Below are 18,261 nucleotides of genomic sequence, written 5' to 3'. Positions count from 1 at the left end.
AGAGCGTCTTGGAGATGTAAGGGGCCACATCGCGGGGCACCGTGAGTTTGTCAGAGCGGGTCGGTGTGCGCTGTAGAAACCTGCTGTGCTGCTGCATGGCCCCATGGCTCCCCAGGGCTGGCTCTCCTCCGTCCCTGTCAGCAGCCGTACACGCAAGGTGCTGCTCTGAATGCTTTCTCCTGGTGTCAGAAACACTGCTGAGTCTGTTCCAAGTGTGTCTGGTTTGTGGCTGAACAATTTGAGACAAAACTGAGCCTCCTTTTGCTGCAGGAGAGGAGCTGGAGTCCTGTAGGGACCACATTGATATGAAGCGTTTTGATAAACTTGGAACAAAACGTGTTTTGAATAAGGTTGTCCTGGTGCCAAAAGTTTAACAACAAGGAGGTTGGAAAGCGTGAAAAGACGTTTGTGACCTCTTGGGTTTCGTGCAGCTGAAATAAAAGACAGCATGGTGGTGTTGGCATCGAGGAGCACACACAGGGTTTCTGTCAGAGCTGCAGCGCTGTGGCACAGGCAGTGCCCGTGTTCAGGCCTTGAGTGTGGAGCACAGAGGGTGAATTTTTGCTGTGATTCCTTCCCCCGCTCTCTCTGCTCGTTAGAGGTTTGGTTATCCTCAGAGCGGCTGGCAGATTGGTGTTTTAATGTGATCTCATTAATTCACTGGGTAAAGATGTGGATGGGAATTAACTAAGGCTGATTAAAGCCCCGCTGGGGTATGGAGCGCAGAGTGCTGTCAGCTGGAGAGCAGGCAAGTAAACGGATCCTTGAATTTCATTTGGAGGAGTTGTTTGGCTTTTTTGGGGTGTGTGTGGGGCCGCAGGTAGATGTCAAAAACGTTTGTGTTCTGTCGCAGTGGGTGTTGCAGCAAAGTCTCTTGCCTGCGCTGTGTTTTTGGGACCTAGGCACCTCTGGGCAAAGGGTGAGTGGAGCTGATTTGTTTAAATGCTTTCCCCCTCTCCTTGTGACAGGTACGGACATTTCTCTGGCATTAACCGTAAGGTTCAGTTGACCTATCTGCCTCATGGACATCCCAAAGCTGCAAGTGAAGATGAAGGTAATAAACCTGACGTTGCTGCTGGGATCTGGTGTTCCAGAGTGTGTGCAGCTATCGCAGCCATCCCACCTACATCGGCCTCTGGACGTGCAAGCTAAATTAGTGACCCGTATCTTACCTTTGCTCACGTCAGATGAAGGGTTGGAGTGATGTATAACGTAGTGGACTGATGCACCCCAGCTGGTGCCACGGGGCTTGTGCTTCCAGTTTCGTGATTGTCAGCCTATACTGTGACTCTTAATTTCCTGCTTGCTGGTTTGTTTCCCCAGGATTTGGGGTCAGCTTGTGTTGAGAACACTGCAAGGTGCTGATCACAGCCTCTTCTTCCTCCCCTCCTTTCCCCCTGCAAGCCCAGCTTTGAGATCCATAGCGAGTCCCTCTTTGTCCCGTAGACGCTCGCCGAGAGCCCTCCCCGTCCCTGCTCCTGGTGCTGAAGTGGGGTGGAGAGCTGACACCCACAGGAAGAGTCCAGGCCGAGGAGCTGGGGCGAGCCTTTCGCTGCATGTACCCGGGTGGCCAAGGTGAGCTTTGACCGTGCGTCCCCTGTCCTGGACCGCGATGCTCGGGTGTCCATGGGCTGTGTGCACCCTGTGCGACTCGGGCCATCACTGTTCTCTTGAGTTGACCTGGTAAGGATAAATAATTCGAGTGGGTTTTGCACCCAGATATCTGCTGTAGTGGTTAAACGTCAGCACGGCTTGGAGCACACTAGCATTTTTCAACTCATGTGCCAGTATTCAAGAAAGAAGCTGCTCTAATAAGACACTTTTTGATGCAGCAAATACGATTTGAAAGTTATGTGTGATTAACGGGGAATTCAGGTCAGCTGTGGGGAACAGAGCACAGATAACTCTGCCTTGAGACAGGAGAACAGGAAGGCAGCTTCTCCATATTTCCTCTGCCACAGTTCTGTGACTGAAGCCTTCAGTGCACACAGAGCAGCAACACCCCAAAGGGGGGAAAGAGGCTGAGATTGCCCTTTTTGTCCAAATAGAGTCAGAAGTAATAAACTGCTTCTGTATTGATCTGGTGAGACCAGTATTGGATACTGCCTCTCTTTGCCTTGTATGTTTAATTACTTCAGTTTAATTAATTTAATTTCAAATTAATTAAGCTAATTTAAATTGAATTGGAGAAGGTTTCCTTCCGGAATGAGTTACCCTTGGTGGAGGAGGATCAGGTCAGGGAATACCTAAGGGAACCGGACGTACAAGCCCTGACCCAGGAGCGCAGGGGGCGCTGGGGATGCGAGGCCACTCTGGGTTTTTGTGGAGAGGCTGCGGGCACTGGGGAGGTCACTGCTGGCTTCACCAGCGGCGAGGAGGAGGGCCCGGGGCACCGCACGGTGGTCAGCCACAGCATGGTCCTGGAAACCTTTCCTGGGCACGTGAAGGACAGGAGGCTCTGCAGAAAAGGTCCGGGTGGACACCACGTTGAAGATGAGCCAGCAATGTGCCCTGGCCTCAAGAAGCAGGAGCAGGTTTCTCATCATCTCGTGCAGGGGGATCAGGTGCTGCTCCAGGCAGCAGCGGATGAGTCACCGCTGCTCTGTCTTTGGAGGGCAGAGCCGAGGCTGCGTGAGCCGCTTTCTCCATGAGTGACACAACTCCTGCGGTTGACTCAGCCATCGTAAATAAACCGGCGTTCAGTGCCGCAGGGTGACTGTGAATGTACAGGGGGCTCTGGAGGCTGGGTGCCTTCCCACTGAGCAGCTCCAGTGGCCGCAGCACCTGCTCCTGGGCACAGAACCAGCAGAAGGAGGAGGTGGTTTTGTGTGTTTTGCTCTGCACGGGGTGTTCAGGGTGGCAGAACAGTTCTGGACGGTTCAGGGAGGGTTGCTGCAGAGTTTGGGCAGCATCAGACCTGACTGGTGAATGCTCACTTGTTTCCTCAAAATGAACCTTCCCAAGTTAAACAAAGCCAGAATCGGTTTTTCAGTCATCAAGCATGGCTAGAACTGTCTGCTTTGGAGCAGCCTAAGTACGGGCTATGTGATTGACTTTCTACATAACCTTGTTACTACAATGGTTTGTTGTCTGATGCAGTGCATTCAGCTGACAGTTTTGAGGTGTCAGAACGTGAACTTTGAGTTTTCCTCTGTTCAGGTGATTACGCTGGTTTCCCTGGATGTGGCTTGCTCAGGCTGCACAGCACCTACCGCCACGATCTCAAGATCTACGCCTCGGATGAGGGCCGCGTTCAGATGACAGCAGCAGCTTTCGCAAAGGTCCTTCCTCTCTTTTGGGCATCTCTCGGTTCTGCTACATCAGTCTTAAAATGTGCCAGCTCTAAAGGAAAGCCTCTAGTGATGAGGAGGGAGCTGCCCTAGGAGCTTCCCCCTCCCTGTTGGGTGGTACATGACGCTAATAGCAAGTGTACGGGCCATGAAACTGCCAGGAATGCTTGTTGCTTGGGTGGCGCGTAGCTGAGCTCCTGTCCTGTGTTGCTCTAGGGTCTGCTGGCCCTGGAAGGAGAGCTGACCCCCATCCTGGTGCAGATGGTGAAAAGTGCCAACATGAACGGCCTCCTGGACAGCGACAGCGACTCCCTCAGCAGCTGCCAGCACCGCGTGAAGGCGCGGCTGCACGAAATCATGCAGAAGGACGCCGAGTTCTGTGAGGAGGATTATGAGAAGGTAACGCACCCACGTGGCCTCACTGCTCCCTGTCTCTGGAAGGAGAATGGTGTTGCTGCAGGGGTTTGACGTGAGGCCTGCTGCCGTGTGAACCATAGTTTGGTTGGTCTGAGATCAGTGCTGGTCAAAACTACAGGATATGAACAGAATTTAGGAAGGGAGAGGGCAGCCCCTGCCCTTCTCCAAGTGAAAACCCTCAGTGTTGCTCCACTGCCCCTTCAAGAATCACCGTGGTACCTCCCTGTCCCTTTAGATGTCCCAGTGCATTTTATTCCCATGGGTGTGCTAAAAGAAGAGTTCTCATGGTTTACTGCACGCCTTGCCAGGTTGCAGACCTGTGCTCTGGGCCTGTGAACAGATCTTTTGGGTACAGACCCTTTTCTGGTCCTGTCAGTGTCTGATAACTGCAGAGAACATGGGCTACATCCAGCACAGCAGCCAACAGCAGGACTGTAGCTGCTTCTCAACAAGTCCCCACAGCACTGTTTTTCTCTGACTCTGAGATCTGATTAGTGAACGGAAATCCATACCATTAAGGAACACATTTATCACCTCAAAGAACTACTTAAATCTTGTGCTCAAGCACAGGAGTGAGGTGAGACAGGAGCGGGTGTTGTAGCTGCAGGGAGCTCTGGTCTGGCAGGAGCAGTTGTTTGCTCCCTCTGAGGAAGTTTAAAACGTGCATAACCACCCCCAGGGACAGGCCATCGTGTTACAGCCGTGAGCACAGCTTTTGTACCGTCGGGGAGCAGCGTGGCTGCAAGAGGCAGACGTTTGGTGTCCCGGTTTGTAGAGGTACTGACCCCTCTCTGCTGCTGTCGTCTCTCAGCTAGCACCGACAGGCAGCGCTTCTCTGCTCAACTCCATGACCTTCATCCAGAACCCGGTAGAGGTCTGCAACCAGGTGTTCACCCTGATCGAGAACCTCACCTCCCAGATACAAAAACGGCTGGAAGACCCAAAATCTGCAGGTGAGCATCAGAGCTGGGAAGGGTCTGGAGCAGGTTCATGTGGTGTTACAGCTCCAGGGCTCCCAAAGGCCAGTATGGTTCATGTTGGTAGCGAAGAGATCCTACAGTGCAATTCTGTACATGATGTTGGTGTCAGAGGCTCCTGTTCCACTTCCAGCTGCTGTTAGAGAGGGCTGTAAGGTAAAGGATGTGATGTGTGTTGGGTCTGGAGTGAACAGCAGCAACAGAGCTGGGTTTTCTCATGTGTTTCCTGGAGGGGAGCTCAATACCATCAAGAGCAAGGTTTTCAGTCATGGTTTGCTCCACGAACTTTCCCAATAGCAGTGCAGAGCTCTTAAAAAGGTGCCTGTGGGATGTTTCACACGACTTATGACAGACGTAAGCCAACATACAGCAGTTCCACTTTTCTCAAGTGTTTTGGCAGTAGCTTCTGCCACAGGTTAAAGCTGTGCAGCAGCTCCAGCGACTTTCCCAGCCCAAAATTCCTGTGGGTGACAAAGATCAGAGCCCTCCTGCGTGGGGACGGCGGTCGTAGCCATTCCTCAGAACCCACGCAGGACGTGAGCATGGTGTGATGTGATCTCTGCTGTTCAGACCTGCAGCTGTACCACAGCGAGACCTTGGAGCTGATGCTGCAGCGCTGGAGTAAACTGGAGCGAGATTTCCGCATGAAGAACGGGCGCTACGACATCAGCAAGATCCCGGACATCTACGACTGCATCAAGTATGATGTACAGCACAACTGCGCGCTGAAACTGGAGGGCACGGCTGAGCTCTTCAAGCTCTCCAAAGCCCTGGCAGATGTGATCATACCCCAGGTATAGCCTGTCCCGCCTGCCCGACGGCGTCTGCGGTGTCGGTTTCTGACCCTTTCCCTGTCTGTTTTTTCTTGAATCTTTTGCACATTAAGTCTCAAGGCAGCGAGTTAACAGGAGAGTGTCACAGGTTCTCAGATATCTCTTAGTGTTTAGAGAGATTTCTGTGTTAAAGTGAAGGCTTATTCTGGCAAGTTCATTACTGTTGTTAAGCTAAACTTGTGCAGTTTGCCAGGTTGGTTGCTCATAAACTTTATGCCCACAAACACGGGAGGAGGAGTGAGGGCCACACGCAACGCGTCTCTGTTTTCAGCGTTGTTCTGTCCCACCTCTGACAGAAATGCTTTGCTTAAATGGGATGGGCTTCTGCCTGCAGGGTCCAGTTGCACTTGTGCCCCCAAAGGGTGGAAGTGGCTTTCCAAACTTTCACAGCGTTCCCGCTGAGCTGCAGTTTGGTGATTTCCAGCACAGCATTCCCGGTTTTATCTTTGCAAACAGCAGCTGTTGCATTACCACTCGTGCCAGGTCACAGTGTAATTTTGTGTGTCGCGGGAGGAGGAGGTTCCCTGATGTCCTTGCACCTCCCAGCTGCTGGAAGAATACTGACCGTCGTGTCTAACAGATGGGGGTTAGGATGAGGTTTGTGTGAGGATGAGGCAAAGAAGCAGGGCTCAGGGGTACCTGTTGTTTTGTTCCTGCAGGAGTATGGGATTAATAAGGAGGAGAAACTGGAGATTGCCATCGGCTTTTGTCTTCCCCTCATTAAAAAGATCCAGCTGGACCTACAGAGAACCCACGAGGATGAGTCTGTCAACAAACTGCATCCCTTGTAAGGACCATGCCGCTGCGGGTGGGAGGGCAGCTCCGGAGCCACGCGTGGGACCCGCGCCAGGAGGGTCAGTGGTGTGGGAGGAGAGGGTCACACCCTGAGGGATGCACCAGGAGGGAGGGACGTTAGTGCTGCCAGCGCTGGCAGGGACATGAAGGGCACAGTGAGACACAAGGGGCACAGTGAGACACGAGGGGCACAGTGACGCTGCTGCTGGGAGCACGGTGCCGCAGAGGCTTCAACCCACTGGTGTGGGGTGGTGCTGCCTTCATCCTGTCTCTGCCTCTGCCCCACTGCGTCTCCATTAGGAAACCATGAAACTGGCTGCTCCTGTGCCAGTGCTCTCGCTGTCTGTTCAGTCCCAGCTGCGCTCCAACAGGGGTTATCTTACGCTGTGAAGCGTGCAGAAGTGTTGCTGTGTGACAGATGGCAACTGGCTGCGGGCTGTCCGTAACAGCGGGCTGGTTTTGGTTTAGGTACTCCAGAGGAGTCCTGTCTCCGGGTCGCCACGTTCGGACAAGGCTCTACTTCACCAGTGAGAGCCACGTGCACTCTCTGCTCAGCATCTTCCGCTATGGGGGGCTCCTGGATGTAAGTGTCCAGCAATGCTCACAGAGTAAGCCACCCTGCTTTCTTCAGTGGCCCTTTCCATGGTGGACAGTGTGTGTTTGTAGGTTGTCCCTCTGGCCAGCTGCCCCGTACTGATGTGCATCAGCTCGGTCTCCGCTGTGTTTGCGTGCTGCAGCCCCCTGGCTCATAGGGGATTGCTCTTTTCAGTCCTGACACTGCTGGCCCTGCTTGTGCAGAGGCATCTTCCCCCCGAGCCGTGCTGCTGGTGTCAGAGGAGCAGGGCACTGACCTGTGTAGGGGCAGCAGTGTGAGGCCATGGGGTCAGGTGATTTCTCTCTTCCTGCTTCTTTCAACCCTTTTTTCAGGAGCTTGGCCCTGTTATGTAGCCACTTGCTATCAGTTCCAAGTCAAGAAAATCAGTTTGCTTACAGACTTGGGATTGCAAATGCACAGGGGGTGCTCTGTACCAGAGGGACTGATGACACATTTCTAGGGGACTGACTCATCCGGTCCAACCTTCACGTGCTCTCATAACCTGCTCCCTGAAGGAACTGGTGTGCAGACCCTGAGAATCCTCTGCTTTGGACTCCTCAAGAGGCTGTGATTTATTCTCCCATTTTTAAGCATGGTGTTCTGAAACCAGCAGGTGTGATTGCTGATGTCTGCAGCTCAGTGTGTCTGCAGGCAGTGACTGTGAGCTGCTCACTGAATGAGGCCATTCATTCAGCATCCATCACTTGGTCCCTTGTTTTTTCGTGCTTTTTTGAGATGTCTCAAGCCCTGAGCAGGGCTGTGTGCAGGGCCCTGCTGTGGGTTTGTGTCCAGCATGGCACGGGGCTGGCGGGTACCGTGCTCGGGGATGCACGGGGACGCTGCGGGCGGCTGCGGTGCCCCCTGTGCAGATGCTCCTTGCTGCAGCACCTCATTGCAAGGTCCTCTCTCATCGTGTTTTTTGTCCTGACGATGTTGTTATCTCGTGGAGACACAACCTCTCGGACCCATTTCACTGCGAGGTGCCTGCGGTTGCTCACTCCCTGCGCCTGTCTGTGTGTGTGTATCAGGAAAACAAAGACCAGCAGTGGAAGAGAGCCATGGACTATTTGAGCGCTATCTCAGAGCTGAACTACATGACCCAGATTGTAATCATGCTCTACGAGGACAACAACAAGGTGAGGGCAGTGGCTGCAGGACCACCCCTTCCTGCGGGATGCAGTCGAGATGAGTTCAGCTGAGCCCCGTAACCTGAGCGCTGGCCCCTGTGGTGAAGGTGGACGGATCGATAACACAAACACGCCTTTTTATTTTTAGGGAGGCTGTGACTCGGTTAATGCTTGTTAGCATAAGCAGAATGCCACCCCGAGCAGCGATACCAAACTTGAGTAACCAGGACGAGCTATTTCAGAGCATTTCCTAACACAACATAATGTGCTGCTTCTGAATATTAATTACAAATGCATGATAGGGAAAAAGAAATAAAACCATATTATATTGGGCAGCTTTTCCCAAGTATTTCAGAATATTTATATAAATTCCACATTTGTAAACTTTGGTTTTATTTTAAAAATATACTGATATAGTTAGGGAAGTATATACTGATATCTTCAGGGAGAGAATAATCTCAAAACCGTCTGCAATGTGGAAGCTGATGGTGATGGCCGTAAGCAGGTTTGTCCTCAAATTGCACACGCTGCCTCTATGTACTGTAGAGTCAGGGTCTTGTATGCACAGAGCTGATGTGGGGCTTTAATGGTAGAAATGTTTGTCAGAAAAACCCCAAAATCTCTGAGTAGAGCTCTCAGGATTAGTGTAAATCTGTAAGTGAAGATGGTGAGACTGTTGATTTTCTGTCATTAGTGGCAGATACTGCAAAAGCTCTGGCTTCCCTTAAAAAAAATTTAAAAAAATTAAAAAAAAATAATATTAGAGCCAGTTACTTAAATCTTGGATCAACCCAACCAAAGGTCCAGGGGGAACCAATCTCTCCCTGCCCCAGTGTGTGCTGGTTCTACAACAGGAGTGGATTGGAAGGGGCTATATTTTAGGTTTGTGTATTTATATATAAAAATGTATATATATATATACACCCATAATTATAGCCCGATTCTGTTTTGGCCCTCTGGTGGGTGTTGTCACAAAATAACAACAATTTGAATGCCTCAGCTTTGTGCTAACAGGGGCTGTCCTTTTGGATGAGACAACCCTGGAGCCGTTCTCCTCGTGGTTCTTGTTGCTTCTGCTTTCCTCCCAAAAGAGCGCTCAGGGGATGCGTGTGGGATGTGTGCGGGATGTGCATGGGATGCGTGCGGGATGCGCGTGAGATGCGTGCTGTGCCGGCATGGCAGTGGGCCTAGGCCAGGCCGTGGCCTGTGCTGGCTGCAGGACTGGTTTTTGGTTATTTACTGATCCCCTGTGCCTCCTGCCCACAGGACCCATCGTCAGAAGAGCGTTTCCACGTGGAGCTGCACTTCAGCCCGGGCGTGAAGGGCTGTGAGGAGGACAGAAACGTGCCCACGGGGTTTGGCTTTCGGCCTGCCTCAGCGGAGGTGAGGACACCGCGGGGCCGTGGTGGGGGTGTGCAGGGCCGGAGTGGCCGTGGGCCTGTCCGTTCTGCTGGGCTGTGCCCTGCACGTTTCCCTCTGTCCGCGGCCATCACCTGGGTGCATTCCCTGCTGGGCAGGGTTTGTGGTGGCCTCTGAGGACGCCAGCGCCCTCCTGGGACTGGCAGAGCTGGGAGCCACGAGGTTTCGCGGTTTGCCGGCCGAGGCCAGGGGCCTGCAGGTGCCTTTGTTCCCTCTCTGCAGAACGAGGACAAGAAAGCCGACCAGGGCAGCCTGGAGGACCTCTCCAAAGAGAAGGGCATCGATGAGCCGGATCGCGCCCAGCAAAGGTCTCCACAGCCTTTGGAGCCCATCAGCATCCAGCGAAGGTCCCCGCTGATCAGGAACAGGAAGACGGGGTCCATGGAGGTAACAGCCATGGGTGCCCGTGCTTGTTCTGGTGAAGGTCTTTGCCTCGGTTTTGGCTTCCTGGCATTCCTTTTGGCGCGCCAGAGTTTGAGTTGATTCTGCGAAAGGATCTGCAGGAGTTAAAAAGGGGTTTTTTGGAAGGCAGACCTCCCAAACTCCTCACCAAGGTAGGACAGGGCGAACACAGGTCAGAGGAACTGATGAGGAAGAGCAAGTAAGGAAATGCTTGAGAAACACAATGATTTTTTGGATTGCATGCTCTGTAGAGGCATCAATGAGGTCATGGGGATGTCTCTGCCTTGCCTTAGGCTCCTTGTTCCTCTCTCCCATCTAAGACCTGGTATCAACGGGGGGTCCCTGCTCACCGGTGGGTTTATTGCAGTGTCTGCACAGTCACGGGACGCAGAGCTGTCGCTGATCTGAAGTAGCAGAGATCGATTTTCCTGTTCTTGCATCTCTCCTTCAGGGACGCTGTGTGTCACGAGGCTGGTGGGAAGCTGGCACCTTCAGAGTGCCCTGGATGTGGTCTCCCCTTCGGGGGGGGTTCACAGGCGTTTTTGTGGTTTTCTGAACCAGTGAAAGCAGAATTAGGACTCGAGGTGTTTGTTAGCTGGGTTCCATCTCTGTGTCACCTACGATTTAATCCCTGCCTGCAGCACTTGGAGGCTCATCCTGAGTTAAAGGGGATTTTCTGCTCAAGAGGGAGTCCATGTCCCAGTGATCCCAGCAAGAGTCAGTGCATGAGTCCCTTCAGACCTCTGAAATCCTCACTGTTCCACAGCCAGCACACACATGAAATTAAACGGAGTGTGTGCTGTCACAGTTTTAGTGTATCAGTACCTTTGTACTTCTTGGAAATTGTGTTTTTAAGGAAGAGATGTATTCTTCTTTACCTTCAGTTGATGTATAAAGGCTTTTGAGACCAATGGGTAACTGGGAGCACAACACTGATTGCACTGTCTGTCTTTGCAGGTGCTCTCTGAATCCTCTTCCAAGTCAGGAGGTTATCGCCTCTTCAGCACTTATTCCAGGCAGTCTTCTGAGATGAAGCAAAGTGGCCTAGGTACCGTACCCCACCTGTAACCAGCCTGCTCGCCTCTGCCGCTGTGTTTCTGTGGGCATCCGTCTGTCTCTGCACATCCACATCTGGCTTGAGTTCCTCGTGTCTCTGTGTGCATCCTGTCTGCTTTCAGTGTTGCTGTTTAGACCACTCTAGAGGCTGTCTCACTGTATTTCCCTTTGTGCGTGGTCCTCCTGCAGCTTCTAGCAACAGAAGATGCACTTTCCATCCTTTATAGTGTGGGAGCAAGCTGCGTACCCGCAGGTTGGCCTTCTGGTTCCACATTGTTACCATTTACACGTACACCATTTCCATGTTACACCATTTCTGAGCTGGGTAGGAAGAGGTGATTTTGCGTGAGAACCAGCGTGCTTTCTGTTCGGCAGAACAGTCCTTCAGGTGCAAAGCTGCTCTCCACCTAAGAGTATTATGTTTCTACCTTTGGTTCACAAAGACCTCTCGCACGGATCAGCTCTGTCACCTGCAGCGCTGTTCACAGCTCTCTAACCGAACTGCGTCGCTGGTTGGCCGTTCTCTGCATGGAGAAGAGTATTTTGAGGCTGTCCTTGAGAGTACCCCATCATCCTACCCCAAACTATGTCTTAATAGTTGGAATTCCTCCTGAAATATTTTTGCTAAAGCAGGATCTATCTGGAAACCAAAAGCTGTCTTTGCTGTCACGAGGTTCAGAGATAGCTGTGAAACCTGGATCTCGCAGATGACTACTGAGCACCAGGAGGTTGAAACGCCTGAGTTATGCCCACTGCCTTTTTCTTTAAAACCATTTTTGCATTATGGCTTGGCCATGGTCTTGCAGCCGGTCTGACTCGTCAGCTCTTTGTTATGTGGACATCCTGCAGCCGAGAGATTTCTGAAAGGCCTGATCTGTGTCACGTTTGAACAAGCTGTTTCTTTCACAGCTCATTCTCATCGGGCAAAGGGAATTTCCCTCAGGGGTTAGGAAGTACCCCTGGGGTCTGCCAACCACGCTCCCAGCCAGGAGGAATCTCTAAGAAGGGGTGGCTGATGCTCATTATTTTCAGAAAGGCACAGCAGCCTTGGCCATAGCGGATTTTGGATGTGCTGGTCTATGTGGTGCATCTCCTGTGTCTGCAGGACTGAGCAGGCTGCAATGGGCTGCCCTGCTCAGCCTCGGAGAAGCCGGTGGTTGTCCCGTGAATCCCATGAATTTCGGAGATGGCAGTCGAGGAGGTGCCTCTGCTGGAGGAGACTGAGCACTGAAATGCTGCTGCAAGCCGAGTGCTCTGTGCAGCAGACAGCTCAGCCTTTTCCAGCTTCTGAGGAATGTCTGTCTGGGTGATAGAGACGACTGCTGCTCTGCTGGACCCTGGTACGGCCAAAACCTGAAATGTGGTCCCAGCAGGTGCAGTTTCATTTCCTGGGAGGTCTTTGCAGGTCACTCTCCCCATGGCAAAGCTCTGCAGAGCCAAAGCTCTGCGCAGGAGCTGCCTGACCGGGCAGGGGACGCTGGCTCAGCGCAGCCGTCGCTCTCTGTCCTCCACGGCTGCAGAGCAGGAGGCTGCGGTGCGACACGGCCGGGCACAGCCCCTGGCGTTGGGGTGTCTGTGTTCTGTGAGCCTGTCTTAGCTGAGAACTCCTGAGAAGAGCAATGCCTCTGTACCTGCAAAAGTCAAGCTCTTGGAGGAATCCTCCTGATTCCTTTCCTGCTTGTTTTGTAGCAATCTGGCTTTTTCCCACTTTCGGATCTGAAATGTGCTCTCTCTGGGAGAAACAATACAGAACCCAGGAGCGCTCACACACTGAGTGTGGCTTCCACACTCATCTCAGCAGCTGCGCTGTGAGGGGCTCGTTCAGACACCGCCTGCTGCTCCTGAGCTTTTCTGAAGCTGAGCCCATCTCCCATTGCCTCACCCTGTCAGTGTCCGGGGTCGTTACTGTGTGAGAATGGACGCCTGTCCAGGTACAGGCTGGAGTGGGGAGCAGGACACAGCTCCTGTCATAGCTCCACTGCCAAATTGGCCAGAATTGGGTCTTTACTGCAATTTAAAAAGTGCCTTCAAATGCCTGTGTGGAAGAGGGGCGGCTGCAGCTGGCTTTGTCCATGCCAAGGGTGCTTCGGAGTTTGCCGTGTGTTTCTGGGCAGGAGCAAGGATTACTGTGGATTTTCTGCAGTGAGGTGGATGCCTCTGGCTTCAGGAGCCAGGGAAGCACCAGTGCCTTGCTTTGCTTGCGGGAGCGGGGTGAAACCACTCCCTGCTGTTTGAGCTATAAAGATGCATTGCCAGTGGGCACGGAGCTTTGTGCTGACTCAGATTCCTGCAGGGAAACAAGGGATGTCCATTTCTTTAAACATCTGAACATTATATACACAAAAAAGATCCAGCACATGCAGCAGTTTCTAGCAAATGCTGCTACATCTTAAGTCCATGTGCCATCATGTTCCTTAGGGGGTGTGTGTGTGGTCGCTGTGGCTGCAGCGGTCTCTGGAGCTCACCATTGACGACTGCTGTCATCTGTAGTCATCTCTGTGAATCCTCTTCTGGCTGCAGGTGCTAACACAGCTCTTCTGCCTGCTGCAGGACGCAGGATCCTGAGCTAACACAGCTCTTCTGCCTGCTGCAGGACACAGGATCCTGAGCTTAATGACAGTGGATGAGTGGCTCAAGACAGAAACCCACACAAACCTCCTGATCCATTTTTGTCTGCGGTAACTGAGCCTGTTGGGTTTGCTGTTGTTGTTCTTTGTTTTAAAGCCATGGGAGGACAGTTAGGAGCACCGTCCTGGCTGCAGCTTGGCAAAATTCTGTTGGCATCCTGACAGATTCCAGCTCGCACCGAGCTCAGATGTAAGGCATTAGGAGAACGTTTTCTGAGGCTTGGGTGTCAGTCACCTTGCAGGCACAGCTCCTTGTCTGTTTGTCCAGGGCAGGGAGCAGGGCTTTGCTGGAGCAGCAGGAGTGCAGCGTTGGGCAGAGGGATTTGGTTCTGCCCCTCTGTGCCCTCCTGTGGGACTGTCCTGGGCTCCCTGGGGCACGGCTGCGCCGTCCTGGGCTCCCCGGGGCTCCCCAGAGCGTGGCTGTGCTGCCCTGAGCTCCTTGGAGCATGGCTGCACCATCCTGGGCTCCCTGGGACACGACCGTGCTGTCCTGGGCCCCCAGAGCAGTGGGGGTGCAGTGGGGGTGACCCCATTAGGGACAGGGTGGTGGATGGGGCTGAAGCTCACGGCCTGTGAGGAGGGGCTGGAGCAGGGCTTGTTCAGACCAGAGGCTGTGGGGAGCGGAGCTCAGCGCTGCTCAGCAACCACATGGGAGGTTACGGAGCAGAGGGACTGACAGGATGATGACCAACGAGCAGCAGCATGGGAAGCTCCGGTTTGCTTGGGGGAACAAGTTTTTCACCATGAATGCACCAGATATGGGAGCAGGGGCTCAGAGAGGTGGTGAAATCTCCTTTGTGGAGGTGTTCAGAACTTGGCTGCACAAACCCTCGCGAGCTGCTCCAGGCTGGACCTGCTGGGCGCTGGGCAAGTCCTCAAAACCAGGACGGCGCCTCCGGAGGTTCCTTCCAGGCGAGTCACGCTGCGATGCCGTGTTTTAGAGTCAAGAGCTGCTTGCAGTAGAGGCAGGGCCCTTTTTACGGCAGTAACAGTTGCACTGTTCCAGTTAAATACCAGCAGGCCGTATGTCCGGTCTTTGCCTTGGCAGACAAGGTGGAAAAGATCAACCTGCTCCTTTCTGGAAGCCTTCTGTGTGTGGGAGTGATGTTGTTTTTAGCAGCTGATATTCTCAGCACAGAAATCAGCACCGAGATGGTTTCACAGAGAATTTAGAGCCAGTCAGGGGCTCTGCGTGGCCCATAACACGGTTTTGTCTCGCTCACAATTGCTTTCCTCAGCCAAAAGAGTCCCGTTTCAGTGCCCGCTGTTCCCTAAATACCCCAGGTCAGGCCAGGTCCCTCCAGCACCGAGCCTTGGAGCAGCCAACACCAGAGCTGCCAGAGCCGTCAGGTCCCTGCAGTGCATGGGGCTGTGGTGCTGTGCTCCCCGCACGGGGCACGCACGGCTCCACGCTGGGTGTGCATCTGGTGCTGCACAGCAGAGCAGCCGGAGCTGCTGGGGAATGTGAGGGGTCACCGGGGCAGCAGGAGCGCTCTGGTCGCGTTGATGTCCTTACAGCCTGGCAGGGCGATTCGTGCTCATCTGCTGCTCACAGAGCAGCCCTTCCTTCTGCAGGAAAGGAGCTTTCCAAAGAGCAGAGGAGTGGAGCCCTGTGATGTAGTAGCGATCGTGGCAGGATCTGGCGTTGCTGTAGTGCGTACATCTGCTGACTGCAGGGTGTCAGGGTGTTTCTCCTGAGTCAGGAAAGCCAATGGAAATAACCTCTGGATGGAGTGAAGAGCTTTCCTGGTGCTGCCTGCTGTGCGTTTGGCACTACTGAGTTATGGATGGGGAATCCTGCCTCCCTGCGCTCCCCGGCATCAGTTTTACCCCGAGATTGCCTGCAAAGTGGCCCGCTCATTCCTCATTCCTCGACTAACCCTGCTTTTCTGTAGCTGCACGCGGTGGAGATGTGATACTAACACCTTCCCTGCCTTTCCAGGGTCGCAATGCACCGGCCTGTTTAGCACCACTGTGCTGGGAGGCTCCTCCAGTGCCCCCAACCTCCAGGACTACGCACGCAGCCATGGCAAAAAGTTTGCCAGCAGCCTGACATACAAAGACGGTATGTGTGCTCCGGGCAGCAGCGCTTCCCTTCGGTGCCTCGGGTGCTCCTGAGGCCGAGCCCCGGGCTGCTGAGAGGGACGGCAGCGCAATGTGCGCATCCGCCACGTCCACAGCAGCGTGTTTGACCACATCCCCAGAAACCGCGGTCCTTGCTAGGGCAGGGCAGGAGCTGCGCCAGGAGGTCTAAGCCGAGAATTTAATGCTGCTTGCTGTTGTGGAGGGTTTATCAGTCTGGGTATTGAATAGGGTTGTCCTGGTGTGGAAGTCCAGCACTTCACATCATCTCGTTTACCCTGGTGATCTTCCTGGTGCTAAATGAAGCTGCAGGGTCAGTAACCCTCACCCTGTGGAAGAGGCTGTCCCAGAGGCAGGATGGTGCTTGGGGTGGGTAAACGGGTGCTAGAGTAAGGCTGGGCATATAGAGGAGTCGAGGCAGCTGTCAGAGCACGTGTGGTGTGCCCAAAATGCTCGAGATAAGTGGGATGCAAAAGGACTGGAAGGTTTAGTTAGTGTGCAGGTCTGCAGAAACTGCCTTAAATTGCAGCAAGACCGTCTGGTGCAGTGAATGTGGGTCATTAGTGTCAGTGTAGCTCGGTGTAGATGAATGCAGGGTTGACCATAGGTGGTACCGGTGCGTTGGGAAGCAGAGGATGCTGCTGCTCTCAGGATATCGGGGCACAGGGACAAACCGGGGTGTCCTGGAGGAGCTGGAGGGGTGCAGGGCACAGGCGCCAGTGTCCGCTGGGATCCGGTACAGGAGCTCCGACTGCTGGTACTGAGGAACCTGCTGTTTGATGGAACGTGAGTTGGGCAGCAGTGAATGGGATAGGGTATGGATAGGATCATGGTTAGGATATGGATAGGATCATGGATAGGATACGGATAGGATATGGATAGGATATGGAAAGGATACGGATAGGATCATGGATAGGATATGGATAGGATATGGAAAGGATACGGATAGGATCACGGTTAGGATCAGCACAGAGCACTGTGCCCCGTTTGGAAATCCACGCAGTGCTGCACAGCTCGGGCTTCCCAGCATCCAAACGGCTGTGAGATCATCTGTTCTCTCTTCCTAACAAATGGTTATTTTGATCAATAGAGTCTCGAGTGCCTGTCTTACCGGAATCATAAGGAACACCAGCACTGGTGGGTTACAAGGTGGGGAGGTGATTAAGGCTGTAATCTGGGGCCTTTGGGGCAGACAGGAGGTTGATTTGTTGGGATTTTTGTCTAGTTTTGAGGCAAGGACAATGTCCTCACACCTCAGGGCGTGACGATGCTGTCTGACTCTCAGGCCTGTTGGGACCTCACGAATGCTGTTACGAGACCATTACGTGCACGGCTTTTTGTGCGGCTTCTCACTGCGCGAGAGCTGCGCTGCTGCCCCCTTTCTGGGAGCTCCCTTACCCACCACAGCTGTGAGCGACAGGGACGGGAGGGTGCACTGGCCTCTGTGCAGCCCCGGGGCTGAGCCGCGCTCCACGGGCAAAGGCTGCGCGCCCTCATCCAGAGCAGGCGTTCAGGGTCTCTGCGTGCTGAGGCGCGGTTGTACCCTCAAGTACTTAAAAGCAGTTATTTAATTAGCATTAACGCAGCCCAGGATCACTCACCTCGATATTACGCTGCTTTTTCCCCACATTTCTTCATGGCACTGTGCTGCAAGGAGAGCGGTTGTGAGGGAGAAGGGGGTTTGAGAAACGCGTGGGAGGCCGGAGGCGTTCGGGTGCTGGGCTGGGTCTGCAGCGGGAAATGCGGCCCTGCCTGCGCGCTCCTGCGGCCGTGGGCTCGGTGCAACGCTGAGCAGTGGTGTCTGCAGCCGCAGCGGGTCTGGGAGCACGTCTGCGTCGAGTCGTCAGGCCAGCAGAGTTTAAAACCCTCAGGTTCTGGGTCACATCTTTGCATGGGCTCTGCGGTGTTTTTCCATGCTGTGACACTTCAAGGTGTGGTGCATGGCTTAGGGCCCCTCATTTAACAGGGAAGTTAAAACGCCCTTGTTCCTGAGGTCTGTTGTGGTGGACGAGGGCTGGAAGTGCCTCTGGGGAGCCGTGCCCCAGCCCCAGCCCCGCTGGTGGTTTGGTTTGAAGCCGGTTTGTCTGCAGGGCTGCGGGCGCTGCGGTGCCGCTCACACCAGTGCGCTGTGCAGCGGGGATGGTGCTGGCTGCGGGCGCAGGGAGATTGTCACAATGGCTGGGTTTAGAGAAAACAACAGGGTTTAGGGCTGCTCTGCTGGCAAAGGAGAGGGCAGCAAGTTTTGAGTTGGTTTAAATGCATTATTTGGCCAAGTCAGTGGATGCAGCTGCAGGACCACAGTGAGGGTGTGGAGCATGAAGTGATGCCTGTGCCTCCTAACGCTGGTGTGGAGGGGTAGCGTACACTGACCAGGTAGAACGGACACGTGAAACCTGAGAGAGAAATGAACACTTTATAACATTTCCTAAAAGTTCCTGAACAGCAGCCAAAGGGAGGCCTGGCTGGGGTCTCGCATCAGGTCCTGCATACAGGCGGTCTGATCTAGGCCCTTCTGTCCGTGATAGCGGAGGAATTTCCAGAGTGGGAATAGACTGAAGTTTTCAGCTTTTTCTTTTGCATATGGAGACTAATCCTTGTCTTGTGAAGCTCCTCTGTTCGCTTCCGTTAGACGCACAGATCT

General features: G+C 53.6%; 1 protein-coding gene across 1 annotated transcript in view; it reads left to right on the top strand.

Annotated features, from left to right (window-relative positions):
• PPIP5K1 (diphosphoinositol pentakisphosphate kinase 1) overlaps nucleotides 1-18,261 on the top strand; it is a gene marked incomplete at its 3' end in the record, with an annotated part of 34,615 nt that overhangs the window by 7,546 nt on the left and 8,808 nt on the right. The window contains exons 13-25 of the mRNA XM_010190596.1: nucleotides 969-1,054; nucleotides 1,447-1,575; nucleotides 3,160-3,281; nucleotides 3,507-3,689; nucleotides 4,519-4,660; nucleotides 5,255-5,478; nucleotides 6,177-6,304; nucleotides 6,781-6,895; nucleotides 7,936-8,043; nucleotides 9,301-9,417; nucleotides 9,676-9,840; nucleotides 10,813-10,903; nucleotides 15,481-15,603. Of these exons, the coding sequence (XP_010188898.1) occupies nucleotides 969-1,054; nucleotides 1,447-1,575; nucleotides 3,160-3,281; nucleotides 3,507-3,689; nucleotides 4,519-4,660; nucleotides 5,255-5,478; nucleotides 6,177-6,304; nucleotides 6,781-6,895; nucleotides 7,936-8,043; nucleotides 9,301-9,417; nucleotides 9,676-9,840; nucleotides 10,813-10,903; nucleotides 15,481-15,603 (1,733 nt within the window). The remainder of the gene's footprint in view (nucleotides 1-968; nucleotides 1,055-1,446; nucleotides 1,576-3,159; nucleotides 3,282-3,506; nucleotides 3,690-4,518; nucleotides 4,661-5,254; nucleotides 5,479-6,176; nucleotides 6,305-6,780; nucleotides 6,896-7,935; nucleotides 8,044-9,300; nucleotides 9,418-9,675; nucleotides 9,841-10,812; nucleotides 10,904-15,480; nucleotides 15,604-18,261) is intronic.

This window comes from Mesitornis unicolor, unplaced genomic scaffold (genome assembly GCF_000695765.1).
Source record: "Mesitornis unicolor isolate BGI_N332 unplaced genomic scaffold, ASM69576v1 scaffold32408, whole genome shotgun sequence".
NCBI lineage: Eukaryota > Metazoa > Chordata > Aves > Mesitornithiformes > Mesitornithidae > Mesitornis > Mesitornis unicolor.
Note: the sequence above shows the minus strand (reverse complement) of the source record. Positions and strands in the feature narration are given on the sequence as shown.